This window comes from Orycteropus afer, unplaced genomic scaffold (genome assembly GCF_000298275.1).
Source record: "Orycteropus afer afer isolate SDZICR_OR568_19922 unplaced genomic scaffold, OryAfe1.0 scaffold00214, whole genome shotgun sequence".
NCBI lineage: Eukaryota > Metazoa > Chordata > Mammalia > Tubulidentata > Orycteropodidae > Orycteropus > Orycteropus afer.
Genome location: NW_006921801.1, coordinates 3,156,971 through 3,176,216, shown reverse-complemented (window position 1 = coordinate 3,176,216; position 19,246 = coordinate 3,156,971). Strand labels below are relative to the sequence as shown.

At 40.9% G+C, this 19,246-nt stretch overlaps 1 protein-coding gene across 1 annotated transcript in view; it reads right to left on the bottom strand.

Moving 5' to 3' along the window:
- The window catches only part of CGRRF1 (cell growth regulator with ring finger domain 1), a 42,744-nt gene extending 25,477 nt beyond the window's left edge, over positions 1-17,267 (bottom strand). Inside the window, exons 1-2 of the mRNA XM_007948349.2 lie at positions 17,164-17,267; positions 3,023-3,162 (exon numbers count right to left, since the gene is read on the bottom strand). Coding sequence (XP_007946540.1) covers positions 3,023-3,162; positions 17,164-17,267 — 244 coding nt within the window. The remainder of the gene's footprint in view (positions 1-3,022; positions 3,163-17,163) is intronic.
- Positions 17,268-19,246: the final 1,979 nt, after the last annotated feature.

Here is a 19,246-nt window from a genome sequence, read left to right as displayed (position 1 = left end):
GTGAAATAAGTCAATCACAAAAGGACAAATATTGTATTAGTCCATTATTGTAAAAGTCAAGGAAACGTTTATCTATGGAAGGACATTTTCTTTGTTGGTTACCAGGGGTGGGAGGGGAGGGAAGGGAACACTGTTAGATAGCTAGAGATAAGTACTGATCTGGGTGAAGAGAACGGCTATGTACCAAATGTGAGTGATCGATATAGTGGCATTGAGGAAGAGAAAGATAGAGAGGTACGTGGGAGGTACAGACAACACAGATGAACCCTTTTGCACATATAGTACAACGTTGTCAGTGAAGGCAAACATGGGTATATGGGTGGACAGACTGAACTATTAGGTATGTCTATGAAGTGAGGAATGTACCCAAGAACATGGTTAGGGTTGGCAGACAATGGTCGTATAAGTTTATGTGTATGATCTGAATTCCCAGGTGTATAGTAGAGCTGACAAGGGGCAAGGTTGTAGTCACTGCTTGGTCACAGCCAGCTACTCAGAGAGACCGAGTAGTTGACCCTGTGGGCTCGGGACCATAGTCACGGGGGACATCAAGCTCAATTGGCATAACATATTACACAAAACACTGTTCTACCTCCTACTCTGGCAAGTAGTGACTGGGATCTTAAAAGATTGCAAGCTGCCATCTAGATGCAACAATGGGTCTCTCCTTGTCCAGAGCAAAGAAGAATAAAGAAAACCAAAAATTCATGGAAATAATTAGTCCTAGCGACTGGTACACCATCCGATCTGCAGCCTATACGACTATGAGACCAGAAGAACTAGATGGTGCCCAGCTACCACCATCAACCACTCAGAGGAGGATAGAGGAGAACAATGTGGAACAAAACTCAAAATCATTTGGGGGAGGAAAAGAAAGGGGGGAGGAACCAGGTTTGCTTGTCTGATAGAGCCTAGTGGAACCCCTAAGACTATGGCCCCTAGCTGCCTTTCAGGTCTGGAACTGAACCCATACCCATGGCTTCCAACTAAACAAAAGACAGGCATATGAGTTGAACATTTACCTGAGGTAGATACACTCCCTGGAGAGATCAATCATGGGAGAAAGAAGGGCTGCTTATGCACAGGAAGACAACTCAGGGGGCAGGAGGGCATGGAGGGATGGACACAGGGAAGAAGTAACTATTGGAAGGAAGTGAGAGAAGAGCTGCACTGTGGTAAACCGTAGTCAATGTCATGAGACAAAGTGTGTGTGAACTGCTGTATGGAAAGTGAATTTGCTCTGTAAATTTTCACCCAAATCATAATGTTAAAGAAACATAACCAAATTGTTAGCTTTGTAATCTCCAGTATTCAGTCCAGCCCCTGGAACAAAACAGGTGCTCAGTAAATGTTTCCTCAAAGTCTTATGAAGAAACAAGACAAGGGTGCCCACTCTTATCAGTTCTATTTAATACTGCATTACAAGTCCTAGCCAGAACAGTTAAGACAAGAAAAATTAAAGGTATCCAGAATGGAAAAGAAAAAGAAAAATTATCTCTATCTGTGGATGACACAATCGTATATACAGAAAATTCCAAAGAGTCCACAAGAAAACTTCTAGAGCTAATCGAGGAATTTAGCAAAGTTGCAGGGTAGAAGGTCAACAAATAAAAATCTTTTTATTGGGTTTCTATGTTGTTGTTGTTATGTGCCATCAAGTAGGACCCGACTCATAGCGACCCCTCCTTGGGTTTCTGAGGCGGTATCACTATGGAAGTAGATTGCCCAACCTTTCTTCCTAGGAGTGGCTGATGGGTTTGAACTGCCATCCTTCTGGTTCGCAGTCAAGTGCCTTAAGGCACTAAGCTACCAGAGCTCCTTGGGTTTCTACAACCAGCGCCAATTTGAAAAGGAACGATTCTACTTACAATAGCATCTAAGAAAATAAAATATCTAGGATAAATCTACTCAGCGACATGAAGGACTTACACGATGAAAACTATAAAACACTGCTGAAAGCGATTAAAGAAGATTTAAATAAATGGAAAGATGTTTCATATTCATGGATTGGAAGACTTAATACTGTTAAGATGTTAACACTACAGAAGGAGAGTCAAGAATAGGAGGAGGATATGGAACGTGTGGCTAACTGCCTCCATGAATAACTAACTGACTCCTTTGCCATGAGACCAGAAGAATAGGATGGGGCCAGGTTACTAGTACTGAACATCATGATAAAAAACTTTACAGAATCCTGATCAAAGAGGGAAAATGTAGAACAGAATTTCAAATTCTTATGAACTTCAGACTCCCTGGAGCCATGAGGATTGGATGAACCCCTAAAACTATTGCCCTGAGATAATCTTTAAACCTTACACCAGAAATATCCCCAGAAGTCTTCTTAAAATCAAACAGTAGTTTAGCTTCCCTAGTAACAAATGTCTGTGTTGAGCATTACGCTCTCTTAAGAACTATCTACATGGGAACAAATTAATAACAGCAAATCAGAATGTTAGACAGAAATCTTAGGGGGCAGTGAATTTACGTTATGAGGAGAAACAACTCAGAAAAGGAGGGTGAGAATGGTTGCACAACTTGAAGAAAGTAATCAATGTCACTAAATGGTACATGTAGAAATTGTTGAGTTACAAGTAGATACACGCCCTGGAGAGAACAATCATGGGAGAAGGAAGGGCTGCTTATGCACAGGGAGATAGCTCAGGGTGCAGAAGAGTATGAAGGGATGGACACTGGGAGGAGGTAACTATGGGGAGGAAGTGGGAAGGGAGCTGCTGCATTGTAAATTTTGGTCAATGACATGAGACAAAGTATATGTGAACTGCTGTATGAAAAGTGAATTTACGCTGTAAATCTTCCCCCAAATCCTAATAAAAAAAAAAAAAAATTGTACCCCCCCCAAAAAAAAAAAATTGTTGAGTTAGTATATATTTTTCTGTACATATACATATGATGCCAGTATTTTTTATTTTTTAAAAAATAAAGTCTGATGAAGAGAAAATGAGAGGAAAAAATTAAAATGTTAAGAAAAAGGCATACAATGAGAAAATAATTAACCACCAACTTGTGATTGAAGCTGAAGATGGGTTGGTGATCTCCAAGCCGAAAGGATTTTTGACTTGTCTCATTTGTTTTTTGAACACTCTTGTGCTGAACTGTGTTTCTTCTGAATTTCTCAGAATCACTGGAACATCCCAACCAAACCTGAAGATAGGTAAAAGTAAAATATAATTTAAATAAATGTTGAAACTTCATGCTATATGAATAACATGTTCTGTTTCATTGACTATTCCTTTTAATATTAAGTTTCAGAAAGAGATGTTAAATTACCCTCCATAATTGCACTATATCACAGAATTAATCTAGAATTAAGGGAGAGTAGATGGCCCAAAGAATTGCAATACATTGTTCAGTTGGTTGATTCAACATACTCTTGAAATCAAAGAGTTCTATTGTTAGTATTATTGTCGGTAACAAAGGAGTATAATGATTATCAATAAACTATACTTAACACAACAATAAAAACATGACAGTAATTACCAAAATTTTTAGATGATATGAAAAAATATATATATATTTAATATGCAGATTATTTGATATTATTTATGAGATAGGAAACTTTCAGAACACTAAATACAGTCCCTTATTTACATACTACATTTTCTATTTTTAAATTTCATGTAAAAACTTAAAAGTCTGACAATGTATACTGAACTGATGTAGGACAACAAAAAAGACTAAATTCAATTTCTAGTAAAATTAAATAGCAGCTAAGTTTACTCAATTTAAATATAATGTCTTAAAAAGAATACACACCAGTTAAACTAGGGGACTTCAGATTAAGACAGCACAGTTAGGTTCGTATTTTGATGCACTACCTTCTCTCCAAACACACAGCATGGTACATAAAAAATAAAAATATAATTAAAAAGACCCTGCTGATATGAGTAAACAAACTGTGGTATGTCCATACAAAGGAATATCACTTAGCAATGAAAACAAACAAAGTATATTCATGAATTTCAAAAATATCATGCTGTGCAAAAGAAGCCTTACACAAAAGAGCACAAACTGACTCCATGGATATGAAATTGTAGAGCCGGCAAAGCTAACCTATGAGCGAAATAAGCAGCGGGACAATGGTTGCTTCTGGGAGTGTAGGAATAGGGATTGGCTGGAAAGGGCATACAGGAACTCTGACCAATGACGGTAATTTTGTCTAGAGTAGTTTGAGTTATATAAATTTGTTAACACTCAGTAGATGGTACAGTTAAGGTCTGTGCATTTCATTGCATATATATATTACCAAAAAGAGAACTATAAACAAATAATGAACTCTCAATAATACGCAATGCTTAAATACTTACTGTAAAGGAAGTGTACAAATTACTTTTAAGTGCATCAAAAAATAAGATGGACTAATAGATGGATAGGATGGATGGATAAATAGACATATATGTATAAAGAAATTATAGCAAAATATTAATTGTAGAATTTAGGTGATTGGCATATCAATGTTCACTGTATCCTTTCAAATTTTCTGTATGTTTAAAATTTTTCATAATAAAATATAGGAAAACTAGATATAGCAAGTTTCAAAGACGATGAAATATCTTCACAGATTTGAGAAGCAAAAGAAACATAAAGTAGTGAATGAAGCTGATGCCAAGGTTTGATGAGTTCTGAGTCTGATAGGTAGTGACAACTAAGTCCTGACACTGTAAGGGGGCCTGATACATCGTAGTCACTTATCTGTCTCCACTAGTCTGTCAGGGGAGACCTGTGTCTTAACTATACTAGTGAACAAGTTTCAGCAGAGTTTATAAACCCAACACAGACTAGGAAGAGCTTGTATCTACTCCCGAAAATCAGCCAGTAAGAACCCTGTGGACTACAATAGTCCAATCAACAATCAATCGGTCATGGGGATGATGCCAGACAGGCGGTTTCGTTCAGCTGTATATACCACATCATCATGAGTTGGGGGTTGACTTGATGACAGCTAACAACAGGGTTTATAACAGGGCTTGGTACACAGTGATCACAATGTAAGTGCTAACAATGACAACGATAACAATAATGGTCATAGGGAGTTTGGGTAGGCAAAGAAGGGCTACTGAGAAAAAACAAATCCAGTAACAACTCCTCTTTGCTCTTCAGAATCAACTACCCAGCACTTTCTATATCCAGGGCCCATCAGAGCCCCAGTGCCTTTTAAGAGATTGAGTCAGGGGTATAGGGTGGGAAGTGTCCTCTGACAGCTTTAGGGTCATACCTTCTCCTACTTTCCTTCATTCCTGAGTGAAAAGAACAAAGGGGAAAACACCACTGTGCACATATTCATTACATTACTAAACCCCTCCTCATCATTTTAGCTTTTTGTCTTTTTTTTTTTAAAAAAAAAACCCTCCACTGCCTGGTTTCTTACACCCCACTGTTGTTGTTGTTGTTGTTATGTACCGTCAAGTCGGACCCAACTCATAGTGACCCCTCCTCCTTGGGTTTCCAAGGCAGTATCACTACGGAAGTAGATTGCCCCATCTTCCTTCCAAAGAGTGGCTGGTAGGTTTGAACCACCAGCCTTCTGGTTAGCAGTCAAGTGCCTCAGGCACTATGCTACCAGAGCTCCCTACACCCCACTACCAGCACTAAAAGCTAGAATTCAGATCTTGTGGGAATTGTTTTTACAGGAGATTCAAGTATTGCACTTCAGGTACTTTATCATGTTGCACCCAAAAATTTCAACTAAATAATCCTTAAAGGTTAGGACCCAGAAACTCTAAAAGCCAAGAGGCTTCAGGAAAAATCTGGAAGCAGCCCAGTATGTGCACAACATTCCTTTAAATAAACTTTATCTACTCCATCATGTATATGGTTTTAATATGAAAAGTATTTTTCTCCAAATCTTTACATAAAATCAGTGTTTCAGGAAGGTACACCGTATTTGCTCTATGGCTTTGCATACACCCCAGAATGGGACAAATAATTTGAGGTGTGACGTGTTGCTCCTTTATCCACAGGCTGCTTGGCCCAGTATCACATCAACACTTGGCAAAGCATACCCATTATTAAAGGAAACCAACCTCTACATTTCCCATTTCTCTGCCCATGTTTAATCTTGGTTCTACATTTTCTAATATCCTAAGATCCTTGATTTGGTTCATATCCATCTCTTTCAATGGATATTAGGAATCTTGCTCAGTCTTTAGACTTTTTCCTTATTTGACCAGTAAATACAAAGATACATACAAAGAAAACGCACAGTTCAGTGAATTAGACAAAGCCATCGTTACTCAAGCTAAGAATCAGAACAATGTTTACCCTCCCAGAAGTTCACCTTGCATCCCCTCCCAATCTATAATTTATATTACCTGTTTTTGAATTTTATACAAGTGTAATCATATTGTGTATAGTTTACTCTCCCGTAACACAGCATTACACTTGCAGATTCATCCATAAAGCTCCAGTTCATTTTTGTGGCTGGCCTATTCTACTGTGTAAATATACCACAATTTGCTTCTCATTCTACTCTTAGAGGACATTTAAGTTATCTTCAGGTTTTGGCTGTTATGTATGCTTATATGAACATTCTCACACAAGTCTCCCAGTACACAAACATGTATGAAGGTACACACTTGGACATGGAATTGCTTAGCCATAGATAGGTCTGTGCTTCTTCACCTATAGTGGATAACTCTAACAAATTTCTACATGGGAATATCAATTTACACTCCTACCAGCAAAGAATGAATGTACCCCCTGCTCCATATCCTTGCCATTATATTCTTAGTTTTAGTTTCCATTTCCCTAATGACCAGTGAGTTTGAGCACGTTTTCTTCTGCTTGTTGCTACTTGAATCCCCTCTTTTGTGCAAGCCCTTTTCCGGCCCCTTGCCCATTTTTCTACTGGTTTTTGCATTTCTTATTAATTTACAGAAATTCTTTATATGTCTGAATATATCTTCTCCTATTGCGCATCTTGTGTATCACTCTTACAATGGTAATTTTTGATCAACAGAATCCTTAACTTTAACATAGAGTTATCAACTTTTTCCTTTAAGGTTAATGCTTTTGCTCTTTGGCTTTTCATTACTGCCTTGTCTGAAGTATGTCCTGACCCTGCTACATTTCTGAATTACAAATGCACACATTTTTTAAAATTCCTGTTCACTCAAAGCAACCAGCACCTATCAAGGTTCTAGGTCCATATTTGACTTTGTAAGCACTGTTCCCCTGTGATCCTCAAGATTTAAAAAGAAAGAGGAAAGTCACTGTGATATCATAGTCTGACCACACCTCTTTTTCTGAACATTATGCTTGCTCTTAAGATCATGTTAGCTGTTTTGTTTGCCTTCTTAACTTTCTGTTGTGATTTGGGTGAAAGTTTACAGAGCAAATTTGTTTTTCATTCAACTGTTCATACACATTTTGTTTCATGCCATTGACTGCAATCCCCACAATGTAACAGCTCTCTTCCCACTTCCTCCCTATGGTTACCCTTTCCCTGGGTCTTCCTTCCCTATGCATCCTGCCCTCTGAGCTTTCTCCCTGTGAAAATGTTACCCTTCGGCTCTCTCTTGGTTGATTGTTCTAAGGAGTGTACCTGCCTGTTATAACTGTTCACCTCATAGGCCTATGTACTGTCTGGCTGAAAGCTAGCCAGGGGAGTGACTTCAATTCCAGGCCTGGAGGGGGACTAGGGATCATAGTCTCAGGGCTTTCACCAAGCTCTATCAGGATAGTAAGCCTCATCTTTTTCATGATTAGAGTTTTGTTCTACATTTTTCTCCTACTCTATCCTGGATCTCTAATTTTGATCCCTTTCCAAGTGGTTGACATTGGTAGCCAGGGACCACTTAATTCTTCTGGTATCAGGGTCATTAGGCTGAGGTTCCCATAGTCCACTTGTTCACTGGACTAATTGTTTCCATGCATCTTTGATTTCCTTCACTCATCTTTGTTTTAGAGGAGAGAGCAACGGTTGCATCTTAGATGGCCTCTCACAAGCTTTTAAGATCCCAGTCACTACTCACTAAAGTAGGATGAAGAACAATGTTTAGCTGTTTTTTGTTTGGTTGTCTTTTGGCAACTTTGATAGACTGATTCATGTTGAGCTTGCAATCTAGTATAACAGTCACCTTTTTCACATTTATTTTAACAGCAACATACTGATTCAATGTGAACTTGCTGATTTCTGCACATGAATTGACAACTTTTATAGCTTCAACTTGTTTGACATGGACCAATGTTTCTGTATTTAGCATGTTATTCAAAAACCAATATGCAGAAATGATTTTGAATAAGGTTAAAAATTGGAAACTGGATGAATAAACTATAATCGGTACTAGCAAATGATTCTACAAAATCCTATTAGTTCTGTAAAATTTTATAGGCCTAGTGATACGTCTCTTGCCTCCATTTTTATAGCTGGCCGTTTCTATACTTTTAATCAGGAACTTGGATAAAGACATTGATGTTGCATGTATCAGATAATAGTTGACATGACATTAGAAGGAACAGGAAATACATGAGTTATTGAACAGTTTTCTATTCAATAAAATGCCACTTCTATTTTTTTCACTCAAGATAATTTTGGCACTGTTATAGGAAATACTAGCAAATAAATATTTCTTATAATTCATTACTTTTTCTTTTATAAAAACTTAGTGCAGAAAGGGAATAAGGGCTGACCCCTCTTCACGAGGTGAGACAATCAGCATAAACATCCCAAGGCTGATTCCTCTGAGGCAGAGATCAGACATGCTACCACCCTCCACCCTTTCTATCAATTGTGACACCAACCGTCCCTCCCCCAGCACTCTACTTCTCTGCTGGGCTTGATAATCCATTGCCATGGCCACATGGTACTCAGAGACAATACTCACGATTATGTATTAGGGAAGTAACAGGTTACAATTCAGGATCAGAAACAACTCAAGATACAGTGCTCCAATTAGGACAGCCTCATCTTAGCCATGCCACAGGCACACTTTTCTCTGGCCCTGGCCTCTCGGCCTGGCCTCTGCCCTGCTTGGACAAGTGTTACAAACTTTAGGTCTACTGACAGGCACCCAGAGAGGCACCCCTCTCCGCCACCAAAGCCCCTGCCCGAAGGCACTCAGCTTTCTTGCTCCACAGGCTGTCAAGCCTGCCATTCTGTCTCATGCTGGCCTCTTGGTTCTGCTGTCTCTGCTGCCACCATTTCTCTGCCACCACTTCTCGCCATCTCTTACTATCTCAGCAAAATATTACAGCTCTCTGTCTCCTGGGTTGAGGAGATTTGGCACAGGGATCTTGGGTCCAAAGAATGAGCTCCATCCCTGGCTTTTCTTTCTTGATGGTGGTGAGATTCCTTCTTGTCCAGTTCTGGGACAGTTCATTTTAAGCCAAGCAAGATGGTAAAACTGACCAATCTCCACGTTCGGGTTCCATACACCTTATTTGCACAGTCCTACCCCCACAAGAGGAGCTTTGGTAACATAGTGCCTAAGGCACTTGACTGCTAACCAAAAGGCTGGCGGTTCAAACCTACCAGGCACTCTTCAGAAGGAAGGTTGTGCAATCTACTTCCATAGTGATACTGCCTCGAAAACCCAAGAAGGGGACACTATGAGTCGGGTCCAACTCAACAGCACATAACAACAACAACCCCCGTAAAGGTGCCATGTGCCTTATTTACATTATTAACCAGCTATCCAATCTCCTTGGTGGGCCACAAACACCTCACATGTGCATAGCACCACCTAGTCATCTGGCTAAAAGAGCCAGACCAAGTAATTCACTGCACGGCATTCTTTACAAAGAATTTTTTAAAGGTTTTCTATTCTCTTTCCTCTACTATTATGATTTCACACTTAATCCTCTGTATTTTTCTTTAATTATGGCTTTCCCCATTTCTTCACTATTTACTGCAACTGTCTCATAATGCTTAAATTTCCAGTACAGCAGTAATCTATGGACTTCCAAATCTGTCTACATATTTTCAAATTTGATATAAAATGTCTTACCCTGCAAATACTTCCCAAGCGTTTTGTCAGCTGCTGAATCAGGAGAACTGACCTCCTTTTCTTGTTTCTGGATCTCATGGAGTTTCTCATGGATAAAAGTTACTTTGAGGCTAGAGTTTCAGCTTCAAAAGTAAAGAATTCCTATCACCCTTTCAGCCTTGAGTTCTAAGGCCAATCAGAAAACACACAAGCAGTTGTTACTTTGCAGGGGAGGGGGACCTCCTCTCCTGTGCAATTTCCAAAGGACAAAGCTGATGATGGTCTCACTTGGCTAACTGGACACTGCGACTGCACCAGGATATAAAATTCATTCATGGGAAATCCCTTGGTAGGGAAGAAAGCCTGTCTCTGATGAAACTGCTGTGCTAACAATATGAACAATATGATTTTGAGAAAGTGACATGTTCTCTAAAATTCTGTGACTTTAATTTTAAAAAGAAGGGTTACAATAGATAATCTTAAAAGCCTAAAACCTAAGATACTATTTCTAACAGGTTTGTGTCTTCTAGGTTGTAACAAGAAAATTCTTGCCAATGTAGGTGTTGCATATCTTACACCCCATGCAAATACAACAACAGGAATCAAATTGACTACACCTCTGGAAAGAGGAGAAGGAGAAGCTTAATATAATGAATCAGCACATGGCCAGGAGCTGACTGTGGAACAGACCATTAACTGCTCACATGCAAGTTCAAGATGAAGTTGAAGAAAATTAAAACAAGTCCACAAGAGCCAAAATACAACCTTGATTACATTACATCTGAATTTAGAGACCATGTGAAGAATAGATTTGACACAATGAACATCAATGTCCAAAGACCAGGCAAGCTGTGGGATGACATCAAGAACATCACACATGAAGCAAGCAAATGGCAAATAAAAAGACAAGAAAGAAAGGAAAGACCAAAAGGGATGTAAGAAGAGACTCATAGCAACCCCTCCTTGGGTTTCCGAGGTGGTATCACTACGGAAGTACATTGCCCAACCTTCCTTTCAAGGAGTGGCTGGTGGGTTTGAACTGCCAGTCTTCTGGTTAGCAGTCAAATGCCTTAAGCATTATGCCACGAAAGCTCCCTATGAAGCCAGCAAATGATAATTAAAAAGACAAGAAAGAAAGAAAAGACCAAAAGGGATCTAAGAAGAGACTCTGAAACTTGCTCTTGTACAGAGAATAGCTAAAGCAAATGGAAGAAATGATGAAATAAAAGAGCTGAACAGAAGTTTGCAAAGGGCAGCTGGAGTAGACAATGTAAAATATTATAATGAAATGGCAAAAGAACTGAAATTAGAAAACCATAAGGGAAGAACACACTCGACATTCTGAAGCTGAAAGAACTGAAGAAAATATTCAAGCCTTGAATTGCAATACTGAAGGATTCCATGGGCAAGATACTGAATGATGCAGGAAGCATCAAAAGAAGATGGAAGGAACACACAGAGAGACCATACCTTCAAGAACTGGCTGACATTCAATCATTTCAGTAGTAACATGTGATTAAGAACCTATGGTATTCCCACTAGCACCAAACACGAGGCTACGGATAAATACATCAGCAGGTGAGAAGATCAGCTGGGGTAGGTGAACAGGAATATACCCTAGACCAAGGATAGATTCGGCTGAAGATAATCTTACATATGCACTTGTGCTACAAAATTAGCCATGTACATTACAGAAGTAACAGAAGATAAGGTTGGAGTAACTTTCTAAGAGACAACCAAAACCTTGAGAGAGAGAATCACTGGGCCTGTGGGTTTGGGGCCATAGTCTCAGGGGAAAGCATGCTCAACTGGCACAACATAGTATATAAAAATCTTGTTCTACAACCTACTTTGGTGAGTGGTAACTGGGGTCTTAAAAGCTTTCAAGCAGCCATCTAAGATGCAACTGTTGGTCTCTTCTTGTCTGCAGCAAAGAAGAGTGAAGAAAATCAAAGGCATCTGGAAACAATTAGTCCGAGTATAAGATGGACCATGAGGACCTCAGCCTTCATGGCCCTGAGACCAGAAAAACTAGATGGTGCCTGGCTACCAATGCCAACCACCTGGAAAGGGATCAAACCTGGAGAGCCTGGATAGAGTGGGAGGAAAAACGTGGAACAAAATTCAAAAACACAAAAATGACCAGAATTCCTGGACAGAGACTGGTGGAACATTGGCCACCAGGTTACCCTTTGGGCTTAGAAATGGACTCTCTTCCATGGATTGGCTCTCGGTCCAACAGCAGAAAGCCCTACATGCAAAACACCTAGCCCGAGGCAATGCACCCACCTACTCTAAGGAAATGCACCCCTTGGATCAATCAGCCATGAGACACCAGAGGGGCAGCATTCACATAGAAGGAAAGTTGTGGAAAGAGAGGAATACATAGTTAACAAGGGCACGGGGAGGAGGCAGTCATGGGGAGGGAAGGGGAAGAGAGTTTTTTTATCATTGGGCATGGTAATCTGCTGTGTGATCAAATGTGCATAAATTTGCACATTTATAAATTTGCACCCAAAACACAATTTCAAAACAAAACAAAAACCTATGGTATTCAAGGAAGAAGTCCAAGCTGCACTGAAGAAGTGGCCGAAAAACAAGGCCTCAGCAATTGACAGAGTAGTATCCAATTAAATGTTTCAACAAATGCATGCAGTGCTAGAGGCAAGTAAATTTCACTGAATATAATTCAAAAACATTTGTAGCTATATATTGACAGGGAACTGCCAGAAATTCAAGCCAGATTCAGAAGAAGGTATGGAACAAGGGAGATATCATTGCTAATGTCACAGGGATCCTGGCTGAAAGTAAAGAATGCCAGAAAGATGTTTACCTGTGTTTTGTTGGCTATGCAAAGGTATCGACTATGTGGATCATAAAAAAATTATGGATAACTTTGCAAAGAACAGAAATTCCAGGACAGTCCATTGTGGCCATGAGGAACCTGTACATAAACCAAGAGACAGTCGTTCAAACAGGACATGGGGACACTGAATGGTTTGAAATCAAAAAAGGTGTGTCAGGATTGTTTCCTTTCACTGTATTTATTCAATCTGTACGGTGAGCAAATAATTCGAGAAGTTGGAGTGTATGAAGAAAAACAGGACATCAGGATTGGGGGAAGACCCATTACGAGGCAGAGTCAGAGTTGACCTGATGGCACCTAACAATAACATGCAAATACACTGTAGTCATATTCTTTCCCTAAGAAGGAATCTGTACTTCATCACCAACCTCATCACAAATGCAACCTACTGGGTTTGACAAGTGAGATAAAAAAGTCAACATCATTGTATTAGAAGGGTCAGCAGGATTTTCTAAGACTTGAGCTGGGTATTTTAAGACATGAGCTTGCTGTTTTCTTTCTGTAAGTGCTCCAATGAACACAGAAGCAATCATCTTATTCCTCCCTCAAGTCACTGTAGTCATTATTACTAACTTCACGGTCAAGTAGGAAGGCACTCTGGTAGGACAGTGGTTAAAGCATCTGATTCCTAACCAAAAGGTTGGAAGTACAAACCTGCCAGTCATCCCGTGGGAGAAAGATAAGGCAGTCTGCTTCTATAAAGATTCACAGCCTTGGAAACCCTACGGAGCAGTACTACCATGTCCTATAGGGTAGCTATGAAGTCGAAATCGACTCAATGGCAGTAGGTTTGGTTTGATTTCAATTTAATGGTTAAGTGTGTCAGCCACCTGGTCCCTCAAGGCACTTGTTTCAGAAATCATTTTTCACAATCAACCACAGTTAGTAATTTGATTGTGATACCATTGCATGCCATGGACTACTGATCTTCCCATAAAGACATGACTTAAAATCTTGTCCCATGAGTACATGACTTAACTCCCAAATCCCATCTTTGAAGATTTCTTTCCCAGGATCCCATTCCTGGGAACAACTTCTTATCAGTCAGCAGCCAGTCAGGAGATAGACCCTGTTCTTTCAACAGAGAAGATTTACTATAAAACACTATTTAACCAGGCACTGAAGAACTGAAAAGGCAAAAAGGAGACAATGAATATTACAGAGTAGTAACGCCAAAAGGCCACTACCACTCCTAGGACCAGGGGAAAAAAAAGAAAAGAAAAAAGAATTACTTCAGCTTAGACTTTTGGAGGAGGGATTGAGAACTGGGGAGAGGGTACTAATATCTTTGAGGGGGTGCAATGAGGCTGGTACTAGGAAAGTGGAAACTACATTGGAACAATTGCTTCTACTGGGACCAACTATTACTGCAAAGTGAGGCATTACTGTGGTGGTGAGACAGTGGCAAGTCCCTTCATCCTCTTCTAGTCTTCCAGTCTCCCCTCCATTAACAGCAAAGCCTCACAGGCAGCCAGCTATCAAAGGAACAATTTGGTTTAGAGGTTTTGCCCCAGCATCACAAAGCAGAGTATGTATAAGGTTGGTTTGAAGCTGAGAGACAATAGCTTACTATCCTGTAGTCAAGAGGACACAAGAAGTAGCTGCTGATCCAAGGTCCCTGATTATTTACACCTCTTAAAGCATGGACATGGCATTCTGGGCTCCTTTCTGCATAGTGTCTTGCAAAAGCAGGCACTGAATAAATGTAAGCTATTAGCTGGAGTGTGCTCACAGAGTCTACCAGGTAGTTAAACGGAAATCCCGTATTTCCAGTTGCATGATTCTTTGCTACTGGTTTTGGGATTTCAACAATCAGATGTTCCTGTTTTTCCTCTACTCCCACAGCATGGGTTGAAAAGGAGAACAGGAATGGAAAGAAGTAACAGGAAGTGGGAAATAAGCTCAGAATAGCAGTGATGCTTAAAAAATAAAAAATAAAAAAAATGACAGAGAAGACTGATGACCTATAGAGATTGTATTTGGGACATAAAAAAGGAAGACAAAGGTAGGAAACATGGTGATTAACTGGTTTATCTGGGGTACTATCAGCCATTTTTATGAGCTCCAGATTGTGTCCAAGTTTTCACTGTTTCTAGTAGAATCTGTGGCCTTAGCTTAGGTTTACAAATAAACATTAGTAAAACACGTCTAGTAACACTACATGGGCAAAGTTAAACCCAAGTGGAGAGAATGGTAGGTCAGTCTCAAGTAACTCATTAAGCCTTAATAAGGATGGAAGTTGACTGGCACTTACTTGGTCTTGTGGCCTCAGCAATGCTTAGCCCACACTTCTAAAAGGAGAGTTCTACAATAACCTGGACTTCTAGCTTTTGCAAAAAGTCATACCTAAAAGGAGCAGTTAGGCAATAATTAAGTTTCAACTCAAGTCTTAAACTTAACAGAACCAGGATTTGAACCTAGGTCTGTCTGACTCCTAAATTAGTCTCTTATTCACTACAAACATGCAGTTCCTGACTATCCAACCACAGGTGCCACCACTATCAGTAAAGCTGTCACTCATTTTTCCCTTTCCAATACTACAGGTAGATATCTACTTGGCTGGCTCATTTAAAATATAAATGTAAGCATATAATGCAATTATCAACTAATTACCTGTTTTTCTAAGTGCAGGAAAATTACATTTCTTTAAGAGAATAACACTAACATTGTAAGACATCTTCCTAATTCCAATTACAAACTTTCAAACAGCAATAGAAAGAAAACCTGGTGATTAGGATGAACAAATTGTTTAAGATTGGTCTTAATCTTCCTCCAACTCCAAATAAGAACTTTTATGCTCTATTGCTGGACGGGTGGGCACTGTACAGAAATGTTAAAACTTTGGTTAGTTCCTAACCAAAAACCAAACTCACTGCCATTGAGTTGATTTTGACTCACAGCCATCCCTCCTTGGGTTTCTGAGGTAGCATCTGTAAGGATGTATATTGCCCAGTCTTCCTTCCCAGGAGTGGCTGGTGGGTTTGAACCACCAGCCTTTTGGTTAGCAGTCAAATGTCTTAGGCACTATGCCTCCAGAGCTCCTAAAGGCGGCTTATATTTTTACACAATGAACGGGCCTGTATCTTTTCTTTAAAGTAATCTGTGTGTGTGTGTGTATGATCAAAGAGTAGTTTTAAACTCATTTTACAGTTTGCTCTATTCACTGACCTATTCTCTTCTGCTCCTCTGTGCATACTGTGTTCTCTGCAACGTCTTCTCCTTTCTACTATACAGATTCAATTCTATTTATTTTTCAAAATACTCATTCTTCAAAATTGAGCTCCTGTCTTCCCCCGCAGCAGGACTATCTGACCTCTTTTGGCTATGGTTGTTATCTATCCATTCAGAGCCACCGTTCGATCCATTTGGAATCAACATCTTCTCAACGCGACTTTGGAGAGACTGCAGCTTAGAAAAAACTGTTGGTGTTCTAGTAAGATAGTTTCAACTAGCTGTATTTATTTATAAGGCTGGTCTAAACATGATACAATAGCATCTCCTCAAGAGAGAAATTTCAGAATCTCTCAACTAAAAGATTTGCCCAAGGATTATCTAACAGTCTATTCTCCGTGACTCAACCAGGTAAATGGCCCATGCCCCTTGATGTCAATAATCTCTAAGGTCTTTTTTAGCTACAAGATTATGATTCCAGAGTTCTACTGACTAATTTATACTTCAAAATGTGCATGTTGTTGTCGTTGTTGTTGTTTGCCTCGAGTCGGCCCCGACTCATAGCGACCCCTCCTTGGGTTTCTGAGGCAGTATCACTACGGAAGTAGGATTGCCCAGCCTTCCTTCCGAGGAGTGCCTGGTGGGTTTGATCAAAATGTGCATAGTAACCATTTTAGTTCTCAACCTCTAACAGTTATCGATTATGCTGAAAGATCTGAGGCCAATGCGCGATTCAGGCCAGAAGCACCACATTCAGCCTCGTTACTGTCCATTCCCAAAGACAAGGTGCGCATCTGTGCACTATAACGCAGGTGACTGATTGACCTTGCGTACTGAGCACGCAGAAGGCGCCAACCCCTGACAGAAGCCTATGGGGCAATCACTCCATCCCAGGCTCTTCCTGACTGCATTATCACTTGGAAACAAAGGCGGGTAGAACAGCCCAATCCAGCACTCTCCCAGTACCCGCACAGCGACCAGAGGAGGTGCCGGGGAGTGACGCAGTGAAACGTCCACTTGTTTTCCTCCCGGAGCCAGTAGGAACCCTTGGCGCCGCTCCGCACAGCTCCAGGCGCCCTAGCCCCCGCCCGCCCGCGGCCGACTCCGGTGCCCCCTGCAGCTCACCGCGACTTTTCCCCCACTTTCATATCGGCCCTTTGCCCCTAGCTTTAGGGCACCTACCATCCCAGTACCAGGCCAGTGGTCACGATGAAGCAGGTAAAGACCACCGCGATGTAGAAGAGCGGGGAGTATTCATAGAGCGTCACCAGAAAGACCGCAGCCATCAGGGTTCCTTTCTGGGCTGAGCTTGGAGCCGGCTGCCCAGCCCAGCCAGCTTGGCCTGGCTGAGAGCACTACGGTGCCCCAGAGAGGACAAACCGTGTAGGTCCGCATTCGCCTGGTGTTCTTGTAAACTAGCAGTCGGAGTAGCCCCACCCGCAGCTGTAGACTGCGTTCCCTGCAGGGCCAGCCACGCCCTCCCGTTCCAGTCCCGAACTATTGGCTTCGCAGATGGGCGGGGCCCCAGCAGCACCCCAGCTCGAAAGTCCTGGACCCCGCGGGATTGGTACCTAGCCAGTGTCATTTTAGTGGATCTGTGCTAGCGGTAATCGCTTTTCTGCCGGCAAATTCTAAATTGGGGCCAACTCCGTCCGAGACTTAGGTGAGGTGCAGTTCGAAATCCACGTGCATCGATTTTAAATCCTGAAACTGCGGATTAGACCCAAGGCAAATTTGGGGAAAGAAAGAGAGTCAGCATCTAGGATTCTAGACAGTGAAATAATCCCACTTTTTTTTTTTTTTTTTTTTAAGTCTGGAAGACTTAGAAATAGGCACAGTGCAAAACAAAGAAGGGACTGTCTACCACAAACACTTTATATTAGAGTTGTCAGCCTTTTCTGATCAGACATAATAGAAAATCGTAGTTCTGACATACAGAAATTAATCAACCGTCCTCCTCCCACATCCCTTTTTTCTACTGCTTCTACACACCTCAAATTAGAGTTAGGTATTTAAACTTTTTTGTACTGCTTTTCAATTTAGTTTGGTTTTGCTGAACAAAAGCTTTTTAAGTACAGGAAAAGAGCTAAATCCCAACTCCTCTCTTCTTTCCTTGCTGTGTCAGCTCCTAACCTTCCTGGAAGTCTCTCGCACTGACTCTCAATGGTCTGCAGTTTAGCCCTAAGGGCACACCTAGCTACAGCTGCGACTGGAAAATGTAGTCTTTTACTCTGAGGAGTAACATTACCCGCCACAAATCAGAGTTTTGTTACCAAAGAAGAAAGGAAGAATGGACATTGGGGTAGATAAAGAGTAGTTTCTGCCACGGTACATTGTTGTTGTTAGGTGCTGTCAAATCGGCCTCTGTGATGTACATAGGGACCCCATGTACAACAGAACGGAACACCGCCTAGTCCTGTGCCAGCCTCACAATCCTTGATATACCAGAGCCGATCATTGCAGCCACTGTGTCAATCCATGTCCTCGAGGGCCTTCCCCTTCTTTGTTGACCTTCTGTTTTACCAAGCAGGATATCCTTCTCCATGGAATGGTCTCTTCTGACATGACCAAAGTAGTCCAGACAAAGTCTGGCCATTCTAGCTTCCAAAAAGCATTCTGGTTGCACTTCTTACAGGATAGATGTGTTCATTCTTCTGGCAGTCTGTGATACCTGACTGGTGCTAATAGTTAGCACTCGGCTACCAAACAAAAGGTTGGTGGTTTGCACCCACCTGGCAGTGCCTGCTTCAGTAAAGATTATAGCCAAGAAAACCACTACGGAGCTCAATTCTACTCTGTACCACATGATGTTGCCATGAGTCAGGGCTGACTTCATGGCAGCCAGCAACCACAGTCTCTGCCACATTCCCAAAGCACTGATAAAATTGATGCTGGAGAAACATGAGCTAAGTTTGTCCTATGGCTTCACATAAACTCATTGCTGTCGAGTCGGTCACAACGCATAGCAACCCCTCCTTGGGTTTCCAAGGAGGTATCACTACAGAAATAGATTGCCCAACCTTTCTTCCAAGGAGTGGCTGGTGGGTTTGAACCGCCAGCCTTCTGGTTAACAGTCAAATACCTTAGGCACTATGCTACCAGAGCTCCTATGGCTTCACCCATTTCTTGGTAAATAACCACGTTTGAGAAGACTGATACTACAACATAATTTTTAATGACTACATATCTGATTTGCGAATGTATAGTCAACTCTCAATTGTTTGGCAATTTTTTCATTATTATAAACAACCCAGCAATGAATATC